Here is a 27113-nt window from a genome sequence, read left to right as displayed (position 1 = left end):
ACAACTTAGCTCAATAGAGGATTTGGGGGCAGCAGTATGTGGCCTACTGGAACTTTGAAAAGAATGGGAAAATAAAGCCAAAGTAATATCAGAGGAAAAGGAGAAAAGCCTAGTTTTTCACCTTGATTAGTTCATAGGCAGTGGGTGGCTGATCAGAAAGCATGTTATTCTATTATTTTTCTGTAGTTGCCACAGATGTTTACTAGGAGGCAGGTCAAGCCCTTTAGAACCACAATGCATTCTTTACCATGGGTCCTTCCCGTGTGATATTCAGTCTGTGTAGGACATGCTGAGAAAAGGCCCTGAATAATCCAGTATTTTGACAGCCAGTTATCTAAAATAAAAAAGAGAGTTCATATTGCAGTGAAGAGTCTGCATTACTAGTGGAGAAGTTCTCAAGTTATAAGTAATTGCCACATTAAAATCTGCAAGTTTCTTTCAACATGAATGTTAACAAGAGTAAAAGCTAACATGCTTACCAAAGGAGTGTTATAGAATAGCCCATATCTCATTCGGGGGAGTAATGAAAAAATAGCTTCTTTAAAGCATACCTAAGAATAAAGACATTTTAAAAGTTAAGAGAATACATCTCATACACTATTATAGAAATAGCACTTCTAATTCCAGACATAATTTTCAATTAATCTCCATTTTATATTATGATAGTTTGAATGGCAAATCATTTCAAATGAAATTCATGGTTTGGGAAAGTTATAGGGGGAAGTCTTAATAAGCTACATAGTTTTAAAAAATAAGGATTCTAGCAAAAAGGGTAGTGAGAGATTGATGATTAAAGCTAATAAAATGTTATATTAAATATGTATTTGATAAATGTATTATCTACAATGAGAGCTAGTTGTAGATATTTTGGTAGCACTGCAGTACCCGTTTGGAATCATAAGCCTTCAGGTGGATAACATCATAATCTGTAAATGCTTTCCATGTTTCTGAGAACAAGTCACCATATCCATAGGAGCTCTGGAATGAGAAATGAAAATCAGGACAATGAAAGGGACTAACATGCTTTAGTAATAAAAAAAAAAAATGATCGGACTTAAACACCATATCCAAAGTCAACAACAAGCTAGACACAGAGGGGACCACTTATACTAGCAGCCCGGGGGGCGGGGAGGGGGGGGGGAAGGAAGGGGAATATGGGATGCATGCTGGGAACAGTGGTGAAGGGAAGACAACTTTGGTGGTGGGAACTCCTCTGATTCAATGTCAATATGTACCTAAAATATTACTGTGAAAGATATGTAATCCACTTTTGTCAAAATAAAAATTGTCATTATAAAAAGAAAAGTGCAAACAAGGAACCAGAGCAATAGGGCATATGCCTTGCATGTAACCAACCCAGGACAACCCATGCTTGATCCCCAACATCCCATTGGGTCCCCTGAGCCTGCCAGGAGGATTTCTGAGTGCAGAGCCAGAAGTAACCCTCAAGCAACACCAGGTATGGCCCAAAAACAAACAAACCAAAAAAAAAAAAAGTGCAAACAGAAAAGGATGGAGATAATACAGAGGTAAGACACTTTTGCCTTACATGTGTCAGTCCTGGGTACAAAACCAGGTATAAGTCATTAGCACTGCTGAGTGTAGTTCATCCTCTACCTGCCTCCTTAAAGTAACTATCTGAATTCAGTTATTAGTGTGAAAAACCAATGATTTAAAACATTTCATAAAATTCTTATAGGAAAGTATATCCTTTCATCTTGAGCCTGATCAAGTACCTAATTGGACTGATTTTGATGTAATGTCACTAGAAATAATAATCAAATTATAATTTCAGGTAGCTAAAAAATGCTTTGTTTCTCTATCCTTGCCTTTTTATTTTCATGTCTTTAAAATCATAGTTATTAAATGGTTATTGGGTTTTTTTTCTGAGTTTTCTATCCAAATCAGAGATCAACACAATCCAGACACATGCCAATATTTGAACACATTCAAATAGGTTCAGTGGACAAAGACGATCAAAATGAACAAAATATAGTCTGGAAAGATATTTCAGCAAGAAAATGCCTTGAAAAAATTTAACACTGGCATTAATATAATGCATGTAGCATAACAAAATAATATCTCTACAGACTAATAAGTACCATGATAATTCCTCCATTATCACCATTAATAATAGTATCATACACACTTCAGACATCCTAACCACTGTTTATAAAATTTTGCATTATTTATAAATCAAAACAACCATGAGGTACCATCTCACGCCACAGAGATTGGCACACATCACAAAGAATGAAAACAAGCAGTGCTGGCGGGGTTGTGGAGAGAAAGGAACTCTTTTTCACTGCTGATGGGAATGCTGTCTAGTCCAACCTTTATGGAAAGTGATATGAAGATTCCTCCAAAAACTGGAAGTTGAGCTCCCATACGAGCCAGCTATACCACTCCTAGGGATATACCCTAGGAACACAAAAATACAACACAAAAATCCCTTTCTCACACCTATATTCATTGCAGCACTATTTACAATAGCCAAATTCTGGAAATAACTAAGATGCCCTTCAACAGATGAATGGCTAAAGAAACTGTGATACATATACACAATGGAATATTATGCAGCTGTCAGGAGAAATAAAGTCATGAAATTTTTCTATACATTGATGTGTATGGAATCCATTATGCTGAGTGAAATAAGTCAGAGAGAGAGAGATAGACGCAGAATAGTCTCACTCATCTATGGGTTTTGAAAAAATGAAAGACATTTTTGCAATAATTCTCAGAGACAAAAAAAAGAGAGGAGGGCTGGAAAGTCCAGCTCACGAAATGAACCTCACCACAAAGAGTGATGAGTGCAGTAAGAGAAATAACTACACTGAGAACTATCCTAACAATGTGAATGAATGAGGGAAGTAGAAAGCCTGTCTTGTATACAGGCAAGGGTGGGGTGGGGAGGAGGGAGATTTGGTACATTGGTGATGGGAATGTTGCACTGGTGAATAGGGGGGGTGTTCTTTTATTCTGACACTGAAGAATATTTTAATATTCTTTTTCGTTTGTTTGGTTCTAAAAGTATTATTTTTTTAAACTTTCTTGGGCCGGAGTGGTGGCGCTAGAGGTAAGGCATCTGCCTTGCAAGCGCCAGCCTAGGATGGACCAGGTTCGATTCCCCGGCATGACATATGGTCCCCCAAGCCAGGAGCGATTTTTGAGCGCGTAGCCAGGAGTAACCTCTGAGCATCATAGAGTGTGGCCCAAAAAGCCAAAAAAAAAAAAAAAAGTTAAGAAAAGAAAAAACTTTGTTACTAAGTCTGTTTTACATTTAAACATGCACATCACCTAAACATTCTACATTACAGGAATTACATCTACAGGAATCTATCTTCATTCTGTTTAAAACCCACAACCCTGGGGCTGGAGCAATAGCACAGCGGTAGAATGTTTGCCTCGCACACACCTGATCCAACACAGAGAGTGGTTTGATCCCCAGCAACCTATATGGTCCCCAAGCCTGCCAGGGGTGATTTCTGAGCAAAGAACCAGGAGTAAATCCTGAGCGCCTCTAGGTATGACACTCCCCCCCCCAAAAAAATCACAGCCCTGTTAGTGTCCAGAAATGCTACTCTAAGTGTGTAAAGGAGATTTCACTGCATTTATGTACATAGAAATGACATGATAGAAACACAAGACAGAGATAATTACACGCATGGAAGCATTCAAATATCAAATATTTCTGGTATCCATGATTCAAATTCCTTGCAGCTGCTAAACAAAGACCTAGATGTGCTAATTTGGAAAGATATCCATGATACAATATTAACACTTTGAGAAGGGGTGTATTTTCTACAAAGATAGGCTGTTCATATACAAATTTTATATATTACATAAGCTATAATATACATATGTTTTATTTGGGGGGGGGGTTACACCAGCAGTGCTCAGGGGTTACTACTGGCTTTGCGCTCAGAAATCACTCCTGGCAGGCACAGGGGACCATATGGGATGCTGGGATTTGAACCACTATCTGTCCTGAATCAGCTGCATGCAATGCAAATACCACTGTGCTATCTCTCTGGCCACTATAGTATACATTATATATAGATTTTATATAAAATTTCTAAGAGTATATATTTTAATATAAAAATGCCTTACCCAAGGAACTTGGGTAGATTAATTGCAATTACCTCTAAGGGGAACAGAACTGGAGGAGAGTAAAACTGTGGGGTTTTAATTTTCTTGGATACACCCAGTGACGTTCAGTGGTTACTCCTGGTGATATCAGGCATCCATATAGAATGCTGGAAATGAAAAACTAAGGCAGCCGCATACAAGGCAAACACCCAGTGACTGTATTATTGCTCCATCCCCAAGAGTGAAGAACTTTGTTTGTTTTGACATTTGGGGTCACACCTGGCAAGTGCTCAGGCACAGGCTCAGGTTCAGACTTGCTTTCCACATGCTCTACCTCCCATTTAGCTTTTTCCATATCCCTTGAGAAAGGAGACTTTTTATTGTTTGTTTGGGTCATTTCAGGACTCTCATAGGTTATTCCTGGTTCTATATTTAGGAAGGGCGATGCTAGATTGCTGGATTAGTAATGAAAATAAAGACATTTAACTGTATATATACTTCTATACTGTTTGAACTCATTACACCAGACATCACTTACATAATTAGAAAAAAAATAATAACGAATGAAGGTCAGAGCAAAGTAAGTACAGCAGGAAGGAACTTTCCTTCCATATGCAGAGCAGGGTTCAATCCTCAGCATCATGGTACCCTGAGCCACCACCAAGTATGGAACCAAATCAAACACCAACCAACAAATGATAATTAACGTCCATTTTGCTTTGCTTTTCAGCACAAGAAAATAGAGACAGGGCAATCTGGAATCACTCTCATCGATTATACCCCATCTTGGGATGGAGAACACCTTTTATTCACAGAGTTCACTCTTCTCTCAGATTTCCTAAATAAAACTACATACTTCATTAAACGTAAAGTTCAAGAAAGAGCTTCATTGTTATTCAGTTCTGCTGAAAAAGAACAACTCTACCATAATCAGAACTGTATGTGTAGAAGTGTTCCTCTAGGACTTGCTTGAGGTTAGGTGTCTTGCCCCACTACCAGCTTCAAGAAGGCCAAGTTGATGGATTTTGAGAGCAGGTAAGGGGATGAGGTTCTATGAACTTATTTGTGAGGAAAGATGAAAAATGCCACTAAGATCTGACCTGTAGACAAATCCACTCCCTGTGGAATTTGCATTTACAACATTGGATTTTCTTTTTCTTTTTTTTGAACTTTTAAATATATTTTTTTATTTAAGTAACATGATCATATTTGGGTTACAGTCATAACCAGAACACCTCCCCCTTCACCAGTGCAACATTACCCCCCTCTCCCCCCTTCCGATCCCTGCCTGTATTTGAGACAGGCAATTCTACTACAGTAATTTGTTTTTAAGTTCAGTAAGTTGTATTTTTTTCTTAAAGGATAAGAGTAAAAAAATATAGTAAAGGTGTGATATTGGCAATCGCCAATGTTTGCATAGGGTCCAGAAACATTGGATTTTCATGAACGACATTGTTCACACTTTTGGCCTCATCAAGGCCTTTACATGCAAAAGAGAAGAGTCAGAGGCCACACACCTAATAACATTGCCATCTAACTGACAGTATGCTGTAGGTTGAATTCTGCAACAACCCAATTCCACTGAGACCCTGATTGACAGGCTGACCAAGACTAAAAGTTCAAAACAAGGAAAGAGAAAATGGCCAAAGAGGATGTGTGGAAACAGGGAGCCAATCCACTCAGAAGAATACATCCTGCCTATTCCTAGAAGTCAAGGTCAGACTCCTCTAACTGCAACATTCCTGGGAAGTAGGTAAGCAGAAAGCTTTGTGATAGCAATACTTCCTATTTCCTCCATGCCAACAGGCACAAAAAGTAGGTTTGTAGAAGTAGGGCTCCATTTAAGTCAATCTACATGCAGAAGAAGTGGAAGAGCTTTCAATAAAATACAGTGAAGAACTGTGAAAAGTGTCAGGAAAACTTCAGACAAATCCTTTCGAGTCAGGACAGAGGTGGGTCATAATGCCAGAACAGCATCTGTCCCTCTTTCTATTGACTGCAATAAATTGACATTATTTATACATCTGCCAACTGCTCAGTGTCTCAGCTTCCTCCCCTTTTAAAATCAGCTAATCAAACACAAGTTCACAAAGAGCTGTGAATATTCAATGGCATAACACTGCATGCTATTAATCAACAACCCAGAAAAGCACAACTAGGAGTTAATCATTCTGGGTGAGATCTTGAAATTGTGGCCAAGCAGCACTAACTACAGAGAGAGAGAGAGAGAGAGGAGAGAGAGGAGAAAGGGGAAAAAAATGGGGACTATTATTCCTTTGTTCACAGAAACATTTCCAGAGAAATGAAACTATGTGGCAGCAAAACTGGGAACACATAATGGAAACATGAATAGCTGGAAAGCAGGAACCGAGAGAGAGCACGACCTTGCCAAGATATGACCTATTTTCATTCAAGCTTCAAATCATACAACAGATCTAAAGAACAAGGATAATGATCTTTAGGCAGTTCTGGGGCCTCCAATCTGTGAACAATAAACATTAGCAATGTTCTGGTGGGGAAGCACCAAGTAAACTAGTTAATTTAATTAATCAAAATGGTACCCAATCGAAATAGAAACTGGGGATGACTAGTGGTGGGAAGACAAGATACAAATGGAAGCCCCCAGCTAGGCAACTCCTCCTTTTGGGGAAGGAAGGTTGGCTACACCTGGTGATACTCAGGAATCAGTTCTGGTTCTGCACTTAGGGGATTATTCCGAGAGTGCTCAGGGAGATTATATGGGATACCAGGAATGAACCTCCATTGGCTGTATGCAAAGCAAGTGCCCTACAAGCTGTATAATCTCTCCACCCGCCCCCCCAGGCAACTCCTCTTTTGTCCTTTCACCTAGGCCCGGACAGACGGCCACCAGCAGAGGTTCTCACCTACCTTCATATTGTCATGGTGGAAACTAAGGAAAGCCAATGGCACAGGAAGCTGCTATGATACAGCTCTAGAAATCTGAAGTGATAGATTATAGAGAAGTAAGCCTCAGCATGGGGACAAAGGTTACAGATTTCCAGCTACAGATTTCAGATTTAGAAAACATATAAAGACAGCATGGGGGGGGGGGGGCACGGAGAGATAGCACAGAGGTGTTTGCCTTGCAAGCAGCCGATCTAGGACCTAAGGTGGTTGGTTCAAATCCCGGCGTCCCATATGATCCCCCGTGCCTGCCAGGAGCTATTTCTGAGCAGATAGCCAGGAGTAACCTCTGAGCACCGCCGGGTGTGGCCCCCAAAACAAAAAACAAACAAACAAAAACAAAGACAGCATCAGGAACAAGGTCAAGTTATCATACACTGGAGGCAGTCAGATGGTAGGTGAAGGGATAGGACCAGGATATCATCATCTACACCGGGCATTGATGGACTGCATAAATGATACATAAATGACTAAAAGGAAAGACCTGGACTTTGGGAGGGACCCAGACCCATCTACTTAAGCTGAACTATAACATATAAATTCCTGTGCATCTGAGTTGTATATGCAAATCTTTCTTGTAATGCTCAGGAACCTACATACAGGATTAAAATCAGTTTTGTGCCACTAGCAGAACCATGCCTGCTTCTCATGATAATATGACCTTCAGTGAACTGTCCAGCTCTGCCCTCTGAAAATGTAAATTGCCCCTGCCAGCTATATTTTTAGACAGCAATCCTCATGATTAATAAAGACACTTAATGAGAAAATTGTATCTGGAATGAGAAAGAGCGCAGCAACTGTCAACAAATGGCTGCATGTCTCCTGAAGATGCTGGGTGCTTTGCCAATATAGTTATTCCAGAGATATTGGGCTCTATGGGACATGCCCTGGGAGATTTGTCTATTTGTACTTGAATTGAGATGTGTGTGGGTCATTACCTATGCTGCCATGCCAGCAAATTGACATGTATCTCTCTCAATGGACTCATACAAGGGAGAGAGAGGCCAATGGAGGCCTTGTGAGCTACAAAGTTTTGGTAAACTATGGTAGCCATTCCGAGGACTTCCCAACTTCCCAGTTTATACAGCCTCTCTAAAGTACACTACAACAAGGAAGGACCATGGTTCGATCCCCTGGCGTCCCATATGGTCCCCCAAGCCAGGGGCAATTTCTGAACGCTGAGCATCAAATGGGTGTGAAAACAAAAAAACAAAAAGTACACTACAAACTTGTCCTTATCATGCCAAAGTGCTACATGCTAGTCAATGTGACACATCACATTGATTGTTCTCAAAATAACACTGAAATAGATACTACAAGGATCCCATTGAGTGTCCTGAGGCAACTTCCTGAAGAAGGAAAAGAGAAGAAAAAAGGGGGTGGGAGAGACCGAACCAAAATAGCAAAAGTGAACAAACAAGCAAACAAGCAAACAGCATTATAATTCAACATATATGGATATATGTACATATATGGATTTATGTACAAACCTAAGACTCATCCAGCCCAGTGAGCTTATTGCACACAGTACAACTGGCATAAAGTAGGTAGCAATAGGGAGACTACAATGAAGCAAAGGCAAATGACAAATACAAGAGGCCTAACTACCACTTACAAATTACAAGATGCAAGTGCTCCCAAAATGCTTCATGCAAGGATTCACAGAGGTTCAGAAAATGCATTTATATAAGTCTTTCTCAGAGAATACTAAGCATAGGGGTTTGGTCTTTGCTCAATGGGAGAAAGAAATCCCACTGCCTTATTCTAAAATTTCTAAAGCAGAGATAGATGATAGATAAATGGATAGATATGCAGACTTATATTTTGCCTACAAAAAATTAATACAAGTGTATACATCTACACAGACACATCTTCACAGGTCTCAGAATACATGTCTTAGACAATGGTAGTGAGAGAACTAGAATGCCTGTCCTGAATGAAGGCTAAGAGTTGGGGAGGAGGGAGATGAAGGGCATTGGTGATAGGAATGTTGCACTGGTGAAGAGGAGTGTCCTTTTTTTATTTATATAACTGAAACCCAACTACAAACATGTTTGTAATCATGGTTCTTAAATAAAGATATTTAAGAAAAGAATATGTGTCTTAGAATATTCCATTTCTTATAATGCCTGTCTTGAAGACAGGTAAGGAATAGGGGAGGAGGGATATGGGGGACATCGGTGGTGGAAAAATTGCACTGGTGAAGTATGCATTTTATGGCTGAAACCCAATTGCGGACATATTTGTAACCATGGTGCTTAAAAAAAGAAATTATTATTTAAAAAAAAAAGAACAAAAAGGAAAATCCCATTTCAAAACATCAAAACCACACATTTAATGAGCAAGACCAAAGCAGAAGCAGACAGCATATCTTACTTACAGTATCCCACATCACGATGTACACATCAGTATTGAATGAATTATTAACATGCTGAGTAATATAGAGATTGATGAAATCGCAGAAGTGATGATACATGTTAACACCTAGTATTAAAAAAAAACGATATCAGTTAAGCCCAAATAACAAATAACTGTATGTAGGTTACTTACAAAACAGCAATTGTTATTCTACCCCATTCATTTAGAACATAATAAGAATTTTAGCCAAAATAAATTGAAAAAAATAAGCTTTTGAAACATGAAATTATGCACATTCTTAATTAATTAATTAATTCTTAATTTACAGACTGAGTCAAAAATTCCCTTAAAATTGGTTATTTAAAAATTAGGAATATAGGTATTTTATCTAGAATCACCCATGCCCCTCTTGGGATGTATTATTTCTCTACTTTTTAGGGTTCTCTATCTCTTTCTTTTCCTCTCTCTTTCTCTCTCTCTCTCTCTCTCTCTCTCTCTCTCTCTCTCTCTCATCCACACACACTATTCAAAACAAAAGGACTTCATTTGAAAAAACTAAGAATGCATTCCCCAATATATGTTAAGAAATTATGATTGAATTCCTAGAGAAAAATAGTAAGTATTGAAATCAAAATGGGATCAACTGGAGGAGCTTAAAGTCTAGTTTTTTGTTTGTTTCTGTTTTTGTTTTTGGGTAACACTCAGTGGTGCTCAGGGGTTACTCCTGGCTCTGTGCTCAGAAATTGTTCCTGGCAGGCTTGGGCAACCATACAGGATGCCAGAGATCGAATCCAGGTAGACTGCGTAAAAGGCAAATGCCTTACCCACTGTGATATCACTCTAGCCTAACATTTTTGGGGGCAATTGGGTTTAAGGGCCACATCTGGCAGCAGCTCTCAGGGTTTACTCCTTGCTCTGTGTTCAGAAATTACTCCTGGCAGGCTCAGGGGAACCATATGGGATACCAAGGATTGAACTTGGGTCCATCCTGGGTGGGTTGCATGCAAGGTAAATGACCTACTACTGTGCTATTGCTCTAGCCCCTAATCTAGCTTTTTATTAATTGTTTTAATTTAAAGAACTGTGATTTACAAAATTATTGATAGTTGAGTTTTAGGCATATAACATCTCAACACCAATCCTACCACCAGTGTCAACTCCCACCACCAGTGTTAATTCCCATCATAAGTGTCCCCCAACTCCAAGACCCCACTCCAACCCACCTCCTTCCTGCACTTTGGCCAGCACATCACAAAACGTTCAGTGATTGCAGCTTAGATCTCATGTTTTCAGTGTCGTTGAATCTGTGTTTTGGATTTATAGATAATCCACTCTTCCACATCATCAATACAAACAATACAAGGCCCTGACTCCAGTTCCTTCATTACTTTCCTTTCTCATCTTTTTCCTCCTACCTTGATTAAGACTAGCTGTTACTTTGATGTTACTTTATTTTTTAGATCACAAAAACCAACATGCATTCATAAAAGTGTCAGAGACGATACCTACAAACATTGTGGTATTTTCATTACTGTTTTTTTCCTAATCAATAACTATTTTATAATATTACTTCTTGGAAAACCATTAGCTCTCACTTCAAAGGGCTCCATGCTTCATGTTCTAACTGTAAGAATTTGAACTTTGGGGGCCAAAGCGTTGGTGCTAGAGGTAAGGCGCCTGCCTTGCAAGGACAAACTGTGGTTTGATCTCCCAGCCAGGAACGATTTCTGAAAGCATAGCCAGGAGTAACCCCTGAGCATCAATGGGTGTGGCCCAAATTAAAAAAATATATATGAACTTTGGAATCAGAATAACCAGACTGAATTACAGTTCAGCTATCATGTGCAGAGTTTTTTGATAAGCATGTAAAGTTCCTAAGATTTAGCTTCTCTCCTTGAAATCGGAAACCATTGTACTTAGGTGCCACTTTGTTCAGAGAAATCTAAAGATAGTGTATCTAAAATGAAACTGGCCCTAGCGTGTGGAAAAATTTCAGTGAAGACTCTGAGTTCCATATGACCCCAAGAGTTAGGGAAAATAGCTGCAGCTACTTATAAAATCCTTTTAAAAAGAAACTGAGGGCCCGGAGAGATAGCACAGCTGTGTTTGCCTTGCAAGCAGCCGATCCAGGACCTAAGGTGGTTGGTTCGAATCCCGGTGTCCCATATGGTCCCCCGTGCCTGCCAGGAGCTATTTCTGAGCAGACAGCCAGGAGTAACCCCTGAGCACCGCCGGGTGTGGCCCAAAAAACCAATAAATAAATAAATAAAATAAAATAAAAAACTGAACATGCTCTCTTAACTTTGCAATCCAGACAGGGAATTCAGCGGGGCAATATAAACATTTAAGCAGGCTGGAATTCCAAGAACCAGCAGTTCAAGACTATATTTTATAAAAAAGAAATAATGGTACAATGGGCAAGGTGCTTGCTTTGCATGCAGCCAACCCAAGTTTAGGACTTGTCAGGAGTGAGTCCTGAGCATAAAACCAGGAATAATTCCTGAGTACTGATGGTTGTGGCTCAAAAAAAAAACAAAAAAAAAAAAAACAAACAAACAAACAAAAAAAACATATACACATGAAAGAAAATGTTTGCTAAAAGAGAAACATGACTCCCCAAAACAGAAATCATTAAAATAGAGCCAGAGCAATAGCACAGTGGTAGGGCATTTGCCTTGCATGCAGCTGACCAGGAACAGTCCCGGATTCGATCCCCAGGATCCCATATGGTCCCCCAAACTTAAAAGGAGTAATTTTTGAGAGCAGAGCCAGGAATAATCCCTGCCAAGAGTAACCCTGAGAAATGCCAGGTATGGCCCCAACTCAAAAGTAAATAAATAAATAAATAAAAGTAAAACAAAATGAAACAAAAAAATCATTAAAATATTCTGGGGCCGGAGAGATAGCATGGAGGTAAGGCGTTTGCCTTTCATGCAGAAGGATGGTGGTTCGAATCCTGGCATCCCGTATGGTCCCCTGTGCCTGCCAGGGGTGATTTCTGAGCGAGCTAGGAGTCACCCCTGAGAGCTGCCAGGTGTGACCAAAAACCCAAAAAAAAAAAAAAATGTGTGTGTGTGTGTGTATTCTCACCTAATTTTCCCACACAGTGAAAAATAATGCAAGCCAGAAAAATAAAGGAAAAACTCTGTTCTCTGAAAATGACTAGTATCTTAGATAAATGTTTGAGGGGCTCTTTTTTCACTCGCAAAACTGTGACAAGGATCAATTTTCAAGGAAATAAGAAAAACAGCACTCCATTAAAACACCAGTCCTTTTCCAAGAGTAGTGTGCCACACATGCTGGATCTCCAGTGGGTTATTTTATGAGTTACCAGAATTGATTGAGGAAAGGAGCACAAAATAGCACTTGGGGCCAAGAGGACATAAAAATAAGAAAACATAGGCTCTGTGTTCAAGAAATGGGCCCCCAAATGATCTTTGTTCTGCAGAAAGCTCATTCATTGGAGGTATGAGTGAATGAAAAAAGGAAAGCAGAATAATGATGAACTACACTAGAAGAAAATAATAGAATTATGAGAATCAAAAAGTGTGTGCTGTCAACACTAGCCCATTATTTCTATTTCACAGCCTTTAATGCATGAGTATCTACATAAATTGAACAGCTTATTCATATTCAACTCTCACAGAAAGACAGTGTTTTCTTTTCTCCTTTTTCATTCGCATATTTTAAAAATGTGTCAGGATCTTGAGCGTAGCATTTTTTCGTGCTCTTATTTCCAATACTTAAGCTTGTTTGATTTCTGAACTTAATACTTTGTCATATAAGAATGATGACTTCAGAAGTTGAGCACATTAAAAAATACGATCAACAAATTATAGCAATGTTGAAATATTTTTGACAGAACACTCTCTATTTCACTGTAAGCCCAGCCTCTCATGAATTTTTATATGGGGTGGCCTTCCACTCATTCTAAATGAGAGAGGATTGCGTGCTATTCTCAGGGCCAACTAGTTCACAGTTAAAGCTGTTCTTACAAGATGAGTCAGAGATGATAAGCACAAATGGGAAAATCATTTTAATGTATTTTAATATATACTGTAGTACTCCCAGAAGAATTCATGAAAATGGTTTCAGAAAGAAGGCCAGAAGTCTCAGACATTCTATTCTCACATATGGTTTTTACTTTAACATAGTTTCTAACAGTTTCTAAAGTGAATGGTTAGAGAGAAACCAAGCCATCTAAATTTAATTACAGATACCTTCTCCTCTCATCTTTGATTTTGACTCAATCACGTGATACAAATGTGAAGGTTTCTTCTAAAACCACAAAAAGCAGGAAATAATGGAAAGCTCAAAGTAGTTCTCAGCGAAGCAAGAAGCAAGACCATTGTTCAAAGTCAAGTTGCTTTCCAAAAATCTACAAAATGCTACTACTACGTAAATACATCAAGAAGGAAGCAAAGCCTCATCAACAAGTAAGTAAAAGACAAATTTTCACCTGCATCTAATTTCATGAAGTAGGTTGGTTTTTCAATAACCATGTCACATCTAGTGTCTTCTATGGGTCTGAAGTTGAGCTGAGTATAGCTTTGTAGCTCAGCAAACCTGGAAAAAGAAATTGGGAGATGCCTTTAAAGTGATTCCCCCAAACTCCTTACTGAAACAGTCTAACTTAGGATCGGTTACCCTCTATTATTGGTGCTTCTCAAACACACAAACATTTACACAACCTGATTTCATATTATTTTGTGTGTGTGTGTGTGTGTGTGCTTGTTTTTGAGCCACACTCAGCCATGCTGAAGACTTACTCCTGGTTCTGTACTCCGAGATCATTCCTGGCAGATTTGGGAAAACAGAGAAGTGCTGGGAATCAAATCTAGGGAACTAATCCTGCTTTCTCCACTCCCTTATCTCTCTGGTCCCCTGATGTTGATTCTTATGTTGAAACAAGGGTGTCAGGTAATTAGTGAGATATTTGCCTTGTACATAGCCAACCCAAGTCCAATCCCCAGTACCACATATGGTAATGAGCCCCACCACAAATAATCCCCAGACATTAAACCAGGAATAGCACTGTACACTGTCAGGACCTCCCAAAACAACAACAAAAAATGTTGAGACATCAAAACATTTATTGTGGGGCCGGATCGGTGGTACGGAGTGGTAAGGCTTGCCAGCACTAGCCTAGGACGGACCTCGGTTCAATCTCTCAGTGTCCCATATAGTCCCCCAAGCCAGGAGCAATTTCTGAGCACATAGCAGCAGTAACCCCTGAGTGTCACCGGGTGTGCCCCAAATAACAAACAACAACAACAAAAAAAAAACATTTGTTGTCACAACAACATTTAAAACATTTAAAAATGAAGATTTTTTTAAATTCAACCTAACGTACAAAGTAAATTAGAAAGTTTTCACATTTAGTTGGTAGTCTACCAGTGAAACGAGCTTATTATTCAAAAAGGTTTCCTATCATTTGATAAAACTCAGAAATAACAATGAGTTCAGAACATCGGTGAGTTTCTTGGATTCTGAGAAAGAGGACTTCGCAGAACTATGAGCACTTCAGAAGCAGCAACCAACTAGGACACTTGCCAAAATGAAGAAAATTTTGTTTCTCAGAAAACATCTTTGAAAGCCACAGGCACAATTTTCTTTCATATGAAAGAGGGCAATCATGAAAATGTAAAAATAAAGTGCTTGAAACTCTTCGAGTCTATATTTTGAGGTAAAAATACAAACTACATCTTTCAAAAATATCCAGTTACTGGACCAGAAAAGTAGTACAGAATTAAAGTATTTGCCAGATTGATCCCTGTACCATATACTGCCCAATGACTCACACCAAGAGTGATATTTGAGTAAAAATCAGGATCAAAGGACCAGAGTGATAGCACAGCAGGTAGTGTATTTACCTTGCACACCACCAACCCAGGGATGCCAACCTGGGGATGCCAACCCTGATTCAAACCCCAGCATCCCATATGGTCTCTTGAGCCTGCCAGGAGTGATTTCTGAGGGCAGAGCCAGGAGTAACTCCTGAGCACTGCTGAATGTGGCCAATAAAAAATAATAAATAAGTAAACAGAATCAGGATTAAGCACTGAGGAACACCAGATGTGGCCCTAAAACACTAAATGATTTTAAATATCCACAGTTGGGAAATGCTATGATAATTTCAAAAATATGCCTTAATTATTCTTAGATATTTATCTCTCTTTTTTTTTTTTTTTGTTTTTGTTTTTGGGTCACACCCAGCAGTGCTCAGGGGTTACTCCTGGCTCTATGCTCAGAAATCGCTCCTGGCAGGCTCAGGGGACGATATGGGATGCTGGGATTCGAACCATTGACCTTCTGCATGAGAGGCAAACGCCTTACCTCCATGCTATATCTCCAGCCCCAGATATTTCTCTTTTTAAGAGGCACAGATTCATTTCCTTTCCTGAAGGATGGACTAATTTTGTAATTCATTTCTGACTTATAAATGATAGCAGAAACAATGGTGTGTCACTCTGAAATCAAGGCACACAAGGACTGAGACCTCTATTTTGGGTAATCCTCTCTGCATTTCTGTCTTTCTGTCAGTTTCTCTGGCTCTTGGAAAAGTCAGCTACTTTGCTGTGAATAGTGCTAGAGAGAGGCCCACATGGCAAAGAAATCATTCCTCTGGTCAAGAGGCAAATAGAAATGGGAGCTGATAACCACAAACTTTGAAGCAGGTTCTCTAGATCCAGGTGAGTCTACAGATGGCCACAAGCCCTCATCAGTTTGTTTCTGGTTTTTTGTTTGTTTGTTTTGGATCACATCTGGTAGTACTCAGGACTATGCTCACAGATTACTTCTGGCAGGCTCTAAGGACCACATGGGTTTCTGGGGATCAAAACCTAGTTGGTTATATTCACAGCAAACATCACACCCAAGTCTTGAACATCAGAAACATCATGAGATAATAACTGTTGGTTGTCCTAAGTATTAATCTTTGGAACAATTTGTTACTTGGCAATAGGTAATAAACATAAGTATATGTGAGGGTATTAGAATAATGTAGTACAGGGGCCAGAGAGATAGCACAGTGGTGGGGCATTTGCCTTGCAGGTGGTTGACCCAGGACAGACCTGGGTTCTATTCCTGACACCCCACATGGTCCCTTGAGCCTGCCAGGAGCTATTTCTGGGTGAAGATCCAGGAGTAACCCCTGAGCACCTCCCGGTGTGGCCCAAAAATCTAAATAAATACTTTTTTTAGGGGCTAGAAAGATAGTGAAGCGGTAGGGCGTTTGCCTTAGATGCTGAAGGATGGTGGTTCAAATCCCAGCATCCCATATGGTCCCCTGAGCCTGCCAGGAGCGATTTCTGAGTGTAGAGCCAGGTATAACCCCTGAGCGCTGCCGGATGTGACCCAAAAACCAAAAAATAAATAAACAAGTAAATAATTACTTTTTAAAAAAAAAAAAAAAAAGAATAATGTAATACACAAAGTAAATAAAACAAATACACCCTAGGAAAATACATAACAAAATGAATTAAAAATTAAATTTCAAACATCAGGGGCCAAGGAGATAATACAGAGGTAAAGGAGTATGCCTTGCATGCTGTCAAATCTACTTCAAGTCTAGCACTTCATTTATATGGCTGCCTCAGCAACTCTAGGAATAATCCTTGTGCATAGAGTAAGCTTGGAGCACCACTGGGATGACCAAACGAACAAACAAAAAAAAAAAAAAATCAGATGAGGTAAAATAAACTAATAAATTTTTGAAAGTCTTACCAAGACTGCAGTGGGCTTTTGCGCTGACCTTCAGACATCAAAGTATGACTGTCTAGTTTACAGTATCCTCCAATCTCCCCACTCTGGAAAAAGCCTTCCTTAAATCTGTGGATAAGAAGTTAAGTTCAGAAAAAGTTTCCATGGACTTCAGCACCAAGACTATAACTAACTGGTTTACCTAATTTTTTTTCAGGGGAGAGCACAAACACAGTCAGTCCCCCCCATCACAAATTATGCAGTTGAGTTTCCCACGTCTGGGGAAGTCATAGGGGTCAGCACATCCAGGTGGTTTACCTATTTCTAATGTCAATTTTTATTCGGATTTAACTTCTGATAATAGAATGTTTCAAACATACAAAAGTAACCTAACACAGCATAAATGCACATTCTGTCTATGATTATAACCCAGCTGTACAATGATCAACTTGGGGCCAGTCTGGGTCTTTTCTATATTCCTCATTCTCGTTACCATATTATTCGGAAGCAAATCTAAAGCAGATGCCTGGATCTGAAAATAATTCAAAATTTTCATTTCATTTCAACAACCACTTCATTACCTGTCATGATTTCTCTTGATGTTTGTAAAATCAAGGTAGAGATTGACTGCTCTGCAGTACTGAAGAAAACGGGAACATACCAGACTCGAGTCACTCTGAAATTAAATTGATAAAAAGGGGGGAAATAACTCTGAGTATTAATATTTTGAGAATATAACCAGACTTGTTAGGTCTGTTAAAGGCTGTACAACTTCAAGTGCAAATCACAGAACTATAAAGAACTTGAGAATCTTTAAAAAAATTTATGCTGCCTAGCAAAGCTTGAACAAGCATAGTTTTGCCAATTCACACATGTTTAAGTTACTATGAATAACTCCCACACATTCTATTTATACCACCTCATTCTTTAAAGCCAAGAAGTATATCTGTAGTTTAAATCAGTAAAAAGAAAAAAAGAAGGAAAAAGAAAAAAGAAGAAAAAAGAAAAGAAAGAAAGAAAAGAAGAGAGAAATAAAAATATAAAAAAGAAGAGAGAAATAAAAGGAAAAGGAGAGAAGTGAAAGAAAAAGAAAGGAGAAATAAAATAGAAAGGAGAGAAATGAAAGGAAGAAGAGAAATGAGAAAAAATGAAAGAAAAAGAAAGCAAGAGAAAGAAGAGAGAAAAGAATGAAAGGAAAAAGCGAAAGAAAGAAAGAAAGAAAGAAAGAAAGAAAGAAAGAAAGAAAGAAAGAAAGAAAGAAAGAAAGAAAGAAAGAAAGAAAGAAAGAAAGAAAGAAAGAAAGAAAGAAAGAAAGAAAGAAAGAAAGAAAGAAAGGAGGGAGGGAGGGAGGGAGGGAGGGAGGGAGGGAGAGAGAGAGAGAGAGAGAGAGAGAGAGAGAGAGAGAGAAAGAAAGAAAGAGAAAGAAAAGAAAGAAAGAAAGAAAAGAAAGAAGAAAGAAAGAAAGAAAGAAAGAAAGAAGAAAGAAAGAAAGAAAGAAAGAAAGAAAGAAAGAAAGAAAGAAAGAAAGGAGGGAGGGAGGGGGGAGGGAGGGAGGGAGAGAGAGAGAGAGAGAGAGAGAGAGAGAGAAAGAAGAGAGAAAGAAAGAAAGAAAGAAAGAAAGAAAGAAAGAAAGAAAAGAAAGAAAGAAAGAAAGAAAGAAAGAAAGAAAGAAAGAAAGAAAGAAAGAAAGAAAGAAAAGAAAGAAAGAAAGAAGAAAGAAAGAAAGAAAGAAAGAAAGAAAGAAGAAAGAAAGAAAGAAAAGAAAGAAGAAAGAAAGAAAGAAAGAAAGAAGAAAGAAAGAAAGAAAAGAAAGAAGAGAGAAAAGAAATTCAGAACATTCACTATTCTCACTGCATTGTGAAAAAGTATTCTTCAAAAGCAAGCCAAATGAAACAAGGAAGAATGCAGTTCCTAAGAGATGTTAAACTGCAGGGCAGGAAAGAAGCTTGCCAATTTTATTAAGCAGTACTTTTTTACAATCCATAAAACTTGTAGGAATTTCTGTCTCAACAGAAGCATTGTCTAAAACACCAAAGAAACCATTCCCAGACCCTGTTCCTATTTTTATCAGTCTAGATTGTATTGTAAGAGGGATATTCAAAAAGCATTTAATTGCAGCAGTTTTTATTTACTGATGCGATGCCATCTTATTGATTTTGTAATGAATATGAGGCTCTAATCTTGACCCAAACGGGATATACAGCTGGTATAGGATTGTACTCAATCAGCACAAAAAGATTAGGATAGATCTCATCCAAAAAAGGATCCTATAAGCAGTGATGTCTCAAGCCTCCTGTGCCAAAAGGGATTGTGGCTCTTCCTTAACCCTTTCCATGTGAACAACTAGACTCCAGCAAAGTGTACAGTATATAAAGAAGGAACTGATAATGATGTCTGGCAGCAAAGCCAGGCCTTCCATCTTCCCGTGCATCTTCAAAAAGTTCATTTATGACCAGAGTAATAGTACTGTGGGTAGGGTACTTGCCTTGCAAGAAGACAATTTAGGTTTGATCTCTGACACTTATGGGCCTCAAAGCTTTGCTAGGAGTAATACCTGAGCAGAGAGCCAGAATAAGCCCTGAGTACCATCAGATGTAGCCAAAAGAGCAAATAATAATGAATAAAAGTTCAAATATGTGACATCTCCAAAAGTACCATTAAACTTATATCTCAATTTGTGGATTTTTTTTTTTTTAGTATTTTAGAATTCCTGGAGATAAGAGAAATCCCTAAGATGACAGAGACATGAGGTAGATTCAAGAAAACTGGGGCCAGAGTGAAGCCAATAGTGGGGCCTGCAGCAGGTAGGGTGCTTTCCTTGCACACTGTTGACCCAGGTTCAATCTCTCACACCCCACATGATTCTCTCTAGCCCCTCCAGGAATGATTCCTGAGTGGAGAGTCAGGAGTAGGCCACACACACCAGATGTGGCCCAAAACTGCAACAACAAAAATGAATATTGAGTAAGTAAATAATAGACTTTAATCAAAAACGTTTACAACTTCATGGACCTTTAAAAACTAGCACTGAAGCCTTTGCTGGGAAGCAAATCCTGCAAAAGCACTTTCAGATGCAGAAAATATAAGAGGTAAGATGTATGCATGCCTTCCCAAGCAGCCAACCATAGTCTAATTCCTGGCACTACATATGGTCCCCAGGTCAGCCCTGAGCACAGAACTAGTAGTAAGCCCTGAGCACAAGTAAAGTGGTCCAAAATCAAAACACACACATACATGTATGCATGCACATACATATTATACATACAAAAGCTAGCTCAAAGAATATGAGTAAATTCTTTGTATGCAGAGCACCACTGGGCATGATTCCTGAGCAATGACCCAGGAGTCACCCAAATGCATACCAGTGGAGATCAAAAGCAAAAATAGAAAATGACTTAGCAACTAGAATGCAAGCTATAATATACAAAACAAAGAAAAGTATGGAATGGCAGTATTTATAAAAATTTATAGAATTGCATTATCAATTTACCTTCTTTAGCATATGTTGGGGAAAACAATTCTAAATCTAGAAAAACAGTCAGAGACATAGTTCCATGGGCTGAAGCTCAGGCTTTGCATGCCTCAACCCAGGAGGCCTGGATTTAATCTCCAGTGCCACAGATTCTCCCAAGCACAGCCAGGAGTGAGCCCTGAGCACCAAGCTTAGAGTAGTTTTTGAGCACTCCTGAATATGATCCCAAAAGAAAACATACAGAAAAAGTGAATCTAGAAATAGTTTAACTGCCTCAAAATTCAGTGATCTCATATATATATATATATATATATATATATGAGAACAGAATGGGGGCTTCTAGGATAATTCAGTGGTTTAGGTTTGGCTTGCCTTGCAAGCTCAAGACTGAGAGTTCAATCCCAGGTTCCACCACTTACGTTGTCGCAGCTGCAATGTTCTACTGTATGTACCTAGCCGTGAGTTGATCTGTGACCCCCTACACCACAGATGACTTCAAGCTATACTGCAACCAAGTGTATGCTAGCACTGCGATGAGCAGGGGTGCAAGAACTCAAGCACCAAGGCTCAAAAAAAATGTGAGAGCACCAAAGCTAAGGAATGACTAGTGAGAATGTGCATGAGCCCTACAACTCAAAAAGGGGGCCGGAAAGATAGCATGGAGGTAAGACGTTTGCCTTGTATGCACAAAGGCAGTGGTTTGAATCCTAGCATTCCATATGGTCCCCCGAGCCTGCCAGGAGTAACCTCTGAGCGCTGCCGGGTGTGACCCTAAAACCAAAAAAAAAAAAAAGAATGCAAACTCAAATGAGCATCACAGCAAAGAGTACAAGCACTGCAACCTGAGGAAAATCCCCTACAAGCATCACAAGGAAATGTATCAACAATAACTAGTATGTGACTACCAGAGACTCACCCACAATAGCAACCACCACAACAGGGAAAGGAAGGGATGGGGAGGAAAAGGAAAAACAAAACAAAACAAAACAACAGGATATGGCCTCCAAATGAAACAAGTTGTTTAGGAAAGTTAAACAATAACAACAACAACAAATACAATAAATATATTTCAGGAAAGGGTTCCTTTCATGACACCATCACCAACATAGTAACCTAAATACTGTAGGTATTTTTACATGTCCTCATGGCTCAATACACACCGTTTCCTTCGGGTGGCAAAGCACATGTAACTCCTCTAGCCGCTCGCCAGCATAGCCGAAATCAGCCTGCCTCCAAAAGATATCTTGTGCTGACTCCAGGGTGTCTGTCCTACTCACAAACAAAATGATTTCATATAGCTGGGTTGTAAAATTTTTTGAACATTAAATCTTTCCCTAAAAGTCTATCATTTCTTGTTAAGTAACTTATGGTTTTCTTGAAACTATCACTTGCTATGCAATATTACCAAAATATAAGACTTACAAATTTATATATTGATAAAAAAAAATATTCAACAGAAACAAAGTTAGGAACTGAAGAAAAATAAAGTGTTAATTACTACATTTTCTTGAATGTACTGAAAACACCAATTACATTAAATCCTTCCTTCCGGGGACTGGAGTGATAGCACAGCAGGGCATTTGCCTTGCACATGGCCAACCTGGGATGGACCCAGGATCGATTCCTGGCACCCCATATGGTCCCCAGAGCCTGACATTAGGGTTTCTGAGTGTAGAACCAGGAGTAACTGGTTCTGAGAACTAAGTGCTGTTTGGTGTGGCCCCCCCCCACCAAAAAAAAAAAAAAAAGAAAGAAAGAAATCCTTCCTTCTAGAACTAGAAGAAACTATTAACTTATCTTCCTAAGTATGTTGAGGCAAAGTGTTTCTCATGTATTAGGGGAAACGAAAGATATTTCTATGGAAGGGGAGATAGGTTAAATTAAGCTTATGATTGCATAAGCAAGTTATTACCTAAAGGAATTACTATCTAAAACCAAGAGTTGGGACTGGATTGATGATAGTACAGTGGGAAGGGTAGTTGCCTTACTTGAGGCTGACCCAGGTTCGGTTCCCAACAACGCCAAGATTAATTCCTGAGTGCAAAGGTAGAACTAATCCCCTGATCATCACTTGGTGTGACCTCCAGAAAAAACAAAAATAAAACAAGCCAAGAATCTAGCTGGGCATTGGAGCATTAATATACAATGCAGAGCTATAGATGACTTAAAGGGGGAAGGGATTCCATCTGCAAACTTACCATCCCATGTCCACATAGTTGCAAACAGGGTAACCAAATCTGAACTCTGGTTGACAGGATTTTTCATATCCCCAGCAGTACTTTAGATTTTCTAAGTGTTTCTGGAATATAACACACATAGATTTTGACTCATCTCTCTTCTTCTGACAGTTGAAAAGAACCCCAACATTTTTCTCAAGAAGAAAACAAATACTTTTACATTTTCTACTACTTGTCATACAAAGAAAACAGTCAGAGAAAGTTCTAAGAATAGAAGCCCTTGAGAATTTTCCTTAATAGCAAAGCCCATCCCACCCCATGCACACTATGTGACACAGTCAAAGTCTAGAGTTTATCTAGAACACCAGAAATAATTTAAAATGGAAAATTTCAAAGTAGCCTAACCAAACTGTCTTTCTCTGTGAAAACAGATTATAAAAACAGTTATAATATATAAAAATAATATATATTCATTTATATAATATATAAAAACAGTTCTTAGGAACTAATATTCCAGCAACAAAAGTACAGTTGATAAAATGAACGGGTCCACAAATTTTCTCATCAACTGAGATTAGCAGAGCCCCCATGGAGTGGGAGATCTCTGCAGTTTTTAGGAGACAGAGCATTTGTTGCTGACCAGGGAGAAGAAAGCTATTCTCCAAGACCCAGAGAGCAATGTAAGATTGTTCCCATGTTTCTTCTCCATATGCTTCCTGTGCTGGCACCATGAAAAAGGAAATGTCTCACAATGCCCAAGCTTTGATGTAGGAGGATTTGTGAGACATCTTAATGGGCTCCAATTTGAGGCTATTCCAAAAACAGAAGGAAAACCACAGTAACCTCTTAATTAAGTGGAGGCAGAGATGGGAGTGCTATTGCTGAAATTAGGTGCTAAAAAACCCTGTTAAGTGCAGTTTTAGAAATAAAAAGTGAGAGATCTTTTCTACATAAAATCTGTTTTGCTTCACTTGCAGAGTAATTTATTAGTGAATTCAATTTTAATTTTCACATCTCCCATGACTGTCTCTTGGAAGCTACAGATGAGTATTGACTTGACTTGACTACAATTTTATATATATATATATATTATATATATATATATATATTATATTATATATACACTACTATAAGACTTGACTACAATTAAAGAAAGAACTCTACCTTCCAGATTAGAATAGACTGCAGAACTTGTAAGCAGCCTAAACTGCATCCTTATAAAAATAAATAAAAAGAAAAGAAATAATACCAACCTTATAAGGACACTGTGCGTCCTTTTTGCAGATGGTGGCAATGTGTCCATTATTGTGCAGAAAGAAAGGGATGTGTTCTTCTGGCAAGTGGATGCTGGTGTAGTCAAACAGAGGTGCATCTGCACTGCCTTGGACTTTGGGGGGAGTCTCATCTTGACCACTCAGTGGAACTTCATGAAGCAATACTCCAAAAACAAACAGCATTAACATAGCAACTTCCAAACCTATAGAAAAAACTTGAAACCATCTTTGTTAATATCTGGCCTTTAAACGGCAAAATGGCTGGGGATAAAGAGATAGGACAACAGCTCATGACCAACCCGAATTCAATCCCCAGCATCCTGTATGGTCCTCCAAGTCAACCCCTGAGCATCACTGAGTGTGGCCCCCAAACCAAAAGAAAAAAAATTAAAGGCAAAAGGGGTTGCAGAGTAAATCACATGTATAAAAAACTCAGCAATACCACTGAGTAGTGTTTCTTTATTCAATATTTATTGTAGAACTATTATGTGCCAGAAGTTGTGTAAAGATCTAGCTATACAGAGGTGAGCAAAACTAAAAAAGACCTTTGCTTTCATAGAGCTTCTAATTCAATATCAAGAACATAAAATAAACAACACCAGCTGTTATCAAAGGCTGAGAATCAAATAAACCAGAAGCAGGCAGTTTTAGAGATAATACAGAGGTGAAGGCATTTTGCCTTGCATGTAGTCAACCAGAGTTAGATCCATGGCATCACATGGTTCCCCAAGCACTCACATTGAACTTCCCACAAAAAAGTTGGCCAAAATTGCTAGAAGTAATCCTCAGACCCTCCTAAAAGTCCCCCCAAGAAGATTTTATCATCACAATAAACATGGGAGAGCATACCGTGTGCTCTTGTGTTAAACAGATGCACCAGCAGATATGTCTTTGTGAATCCTACATTTATATGTATATAATGCTTATCTCTGATTGTAAGAACTCAGACTTAGAACACTCCAGAAGTGAACTCCAGGCCATCTGTCCCAGAATTTGGCCTTAAAGCCTGGCTTTCATAATGTATGATGATGAGTTTAGTTAGAGAAATAACTACATTGTGAACTATTCTAACAATGAGAATATATGAGGGAAATAGAAAGCCTGTCTAGAGTACAGGTTGGGACATTGGTGGTGGGAATGTTGCACTGGTGATGGAGGGGGTGTCATCTGATATGCCTGAAACCCAACCACAATCATGTTTGTAACCAAGGTATTTAAATAAAAAATATTAAAAAAAAAAAGACACGGCATGAAAAAAAGAAAAGACATCACAGCATGATAGAAAGACTTGACAGTCACGACATGACAGCATTAACTCTATAAAGGACTTAAATCTCTTGGACCAGATTTCTCCTATATAATTCAGAAAAATCACCATGTCATTCTTTACTTATGTTAGTACTATCTTAGTTCAAAAGTGAGAAGGAAAAGGTTCCCATCCTGTCAAATGATAGAACCAAAATGCACATTATTTGCTCCCTGGCAAGGTCTGGGAGTGGCAGATGGTGGGAAACCCAGCTTTCAAGCCAGTTTTTATTAACAGTGGGAGATGTGGGAGGAGCCTTTAGAAACAGATTACAGTTCACGCAAGTCTCAAATTGCAAACAGTGGAGACAGCGAAAGAAAACTTTTGCCACTCTAGATTCAGCAGTATAGTGTTTCCCATTTAGGTGACTCCGGAGATTGTATTATTATCTCATTTTAAAGGTAGTGTAAATTTTTAGTTATGACTTGTCTCCAACATTAACAATTTTACAAAAGGTTAAAAAGACATATTAAGGGGCCGGAGCAGTGGTGCAAATCGATCAGGCAGAGGACCAAGTGTGGTTCCAAACCCTGGAGTTCCATATGGTCCCCCAAGCCAGGAGTGATTTCTGAGCACATAGCCAGGAGTAACCCCTGAGTGTCACTGGGTGTGGCCAAAAAATAAAAAATAAAAAAAATAAAAGCATATTAATAGTAACCATGGTTTTACTGAAAACAATGATATTTACCTCTTTAATCCTCAAAATCCCTCAAAAGCTGTTGTGATCTTTCAGGCATCTAAAAATCTGTCAAAAGGGAAACACATTACCTTTAAAAAACAAATCTAAATTAGATTCCTATTCAAGTAAATATTTTGAATGAAGGTAAAGGGCAATGAGATAAACCCTATTAGGAGAAGACTTAGCTAGTTCATCAGGTTCTTGATTTTCTTTAAAGAAAACCTGCCACTAAACATCCAATTACAGAAGGCTTCCTTAGTGCAGTAACTTAAAATTCTAACCGTGAACCACAGAAGAATGCACTTTATTATTTTGGTTATGGGGGCAGAACCAGGGAGTTGGGGGGGGGGGTTACTCCTGGCTCTGTGCTCAGAAATTACTCCTGCCAGGCTCGCTGGGACATATGGGATCCCGGGGATCGAACTTGGGTTGGCCATGTGCTGTGTTGTTACCACTCTGGTCCCTGAAGGATACACTGTGGAAGTCTTTTGTTTGTTTTTGAGGTTTTGGGTCACACGCAGCGGTGCTCAGGGGTTACTCCTGGCTCTGTGCTCAGAAGTCACTCCTGGCAGACTAGGGGGACCATATGGGATGCCGGGATTTGAAGTGGGGTCTGTCCTGTATTGGCCGCGTGCAAGGCAAACACCTTAACGCTGTGCTATCGCTCCGGGCCCCTGTAAGTCTTAAGTGGTCCAGGACACAGGACACAGTAGCAAAAAAGACAAGGAAAAAATTAATTCCCAGGAGCAAACTATTGGTCTGCTTCTCAGGGTAGTAATCCTCAGCAAACCACATTTAAACCTTGCATCATGTCCTCTTGCCTAAGGTTTAACAAACTGCAAACCTATCCTTTAAATCACTTTTAAAAAAAATCACAAACGGTCCCTCTCCTCCGCCACCCCACAAAGCCCCTAATAAGATCTAGTCCTTTTTGCAAGCCTATTGTCCTCAGCTGAGCTCAGGCCTTAACTAAGCTCACTGATCCATGGAAACAGAGTAACACTTAGGTCATGGGAAAAAAATAGTCTAAAGACCCAGATGAGAAAGAAGGTTTCTACAGCCGGCAAGTACCCACTTGCTTAAATTAACGGGAAGTGGCGCTGGTGGCATGAAAGCACAAGCCCCAGGTCCT

General features: G+C 39.1%; 1 protein-coding gene across 1 annotated transcript in view; it reads right to left on the bottom strand.

Annotated features, from left to right (window-relative positions):
• The window catches only part of EOGT (EGF domain specific O-linked N-acetylglucosamine transferase), a 37884-nt gene extending 11834 nt beyond the window's left edge, over positions 1-26050 (bottom strand). The window contains exons 1-11 of the mRNA XM_049777245.1: positions 25991-26050; positions 23976-24199; positions 22744-22844; positions 21706-21814; positions 17655-17749; positions 17098-17202; positions 13832-13938; positions 9395-9498; positions 886-978; positions 480-551; positions 248-334 (exon numbers count right to left, since the gene is read on the bottom strand). Of these exons, the coding sequence (XP_049633202.1) occupies positions 248-334; positions 480-551; positions 886-978; positions 9395-9498; positions 13832-13938; positions 17098-17202; positions 17655-17749; positions 21706-21814; positions 22744-22844; positions 23976-24185 (1083 nt within the window). The 5' untranslated portion in view covers positions 24186-24199; positions 25991-26050. The remainder of the gene's footprint in view (positions 1-247; positions 335-479; positions 552-885; positions 979-9394; positions 9499-13831; positions 13939-17097; positions 17203-17654; positions 17750-21705; positions 21815-22743; positions 22845-23975; positions 24200-25990) is intronic.
• Positions 26051-27113: the final 1063 nt, after the last annotated feature.

This window comes from Suncus etruscus, chromosome 7 (genome assembly GCF_024139225.1).
Source record: "Suncus etruscus isolate mSunEtr1 chromosome 7, mSunEtr1.pri.cur, whole genome shotgun sequence".
NCBI lineage: Eukaryota > Metazoa > Chordata > Mammalia > Eulipotyphla > Soricidae > Suncus > Suncus etruscus.
Note: the sequence above shows the minus strand (reverse complement) of the source record. Positions and strands in the feature narration are given on the sequence as shown.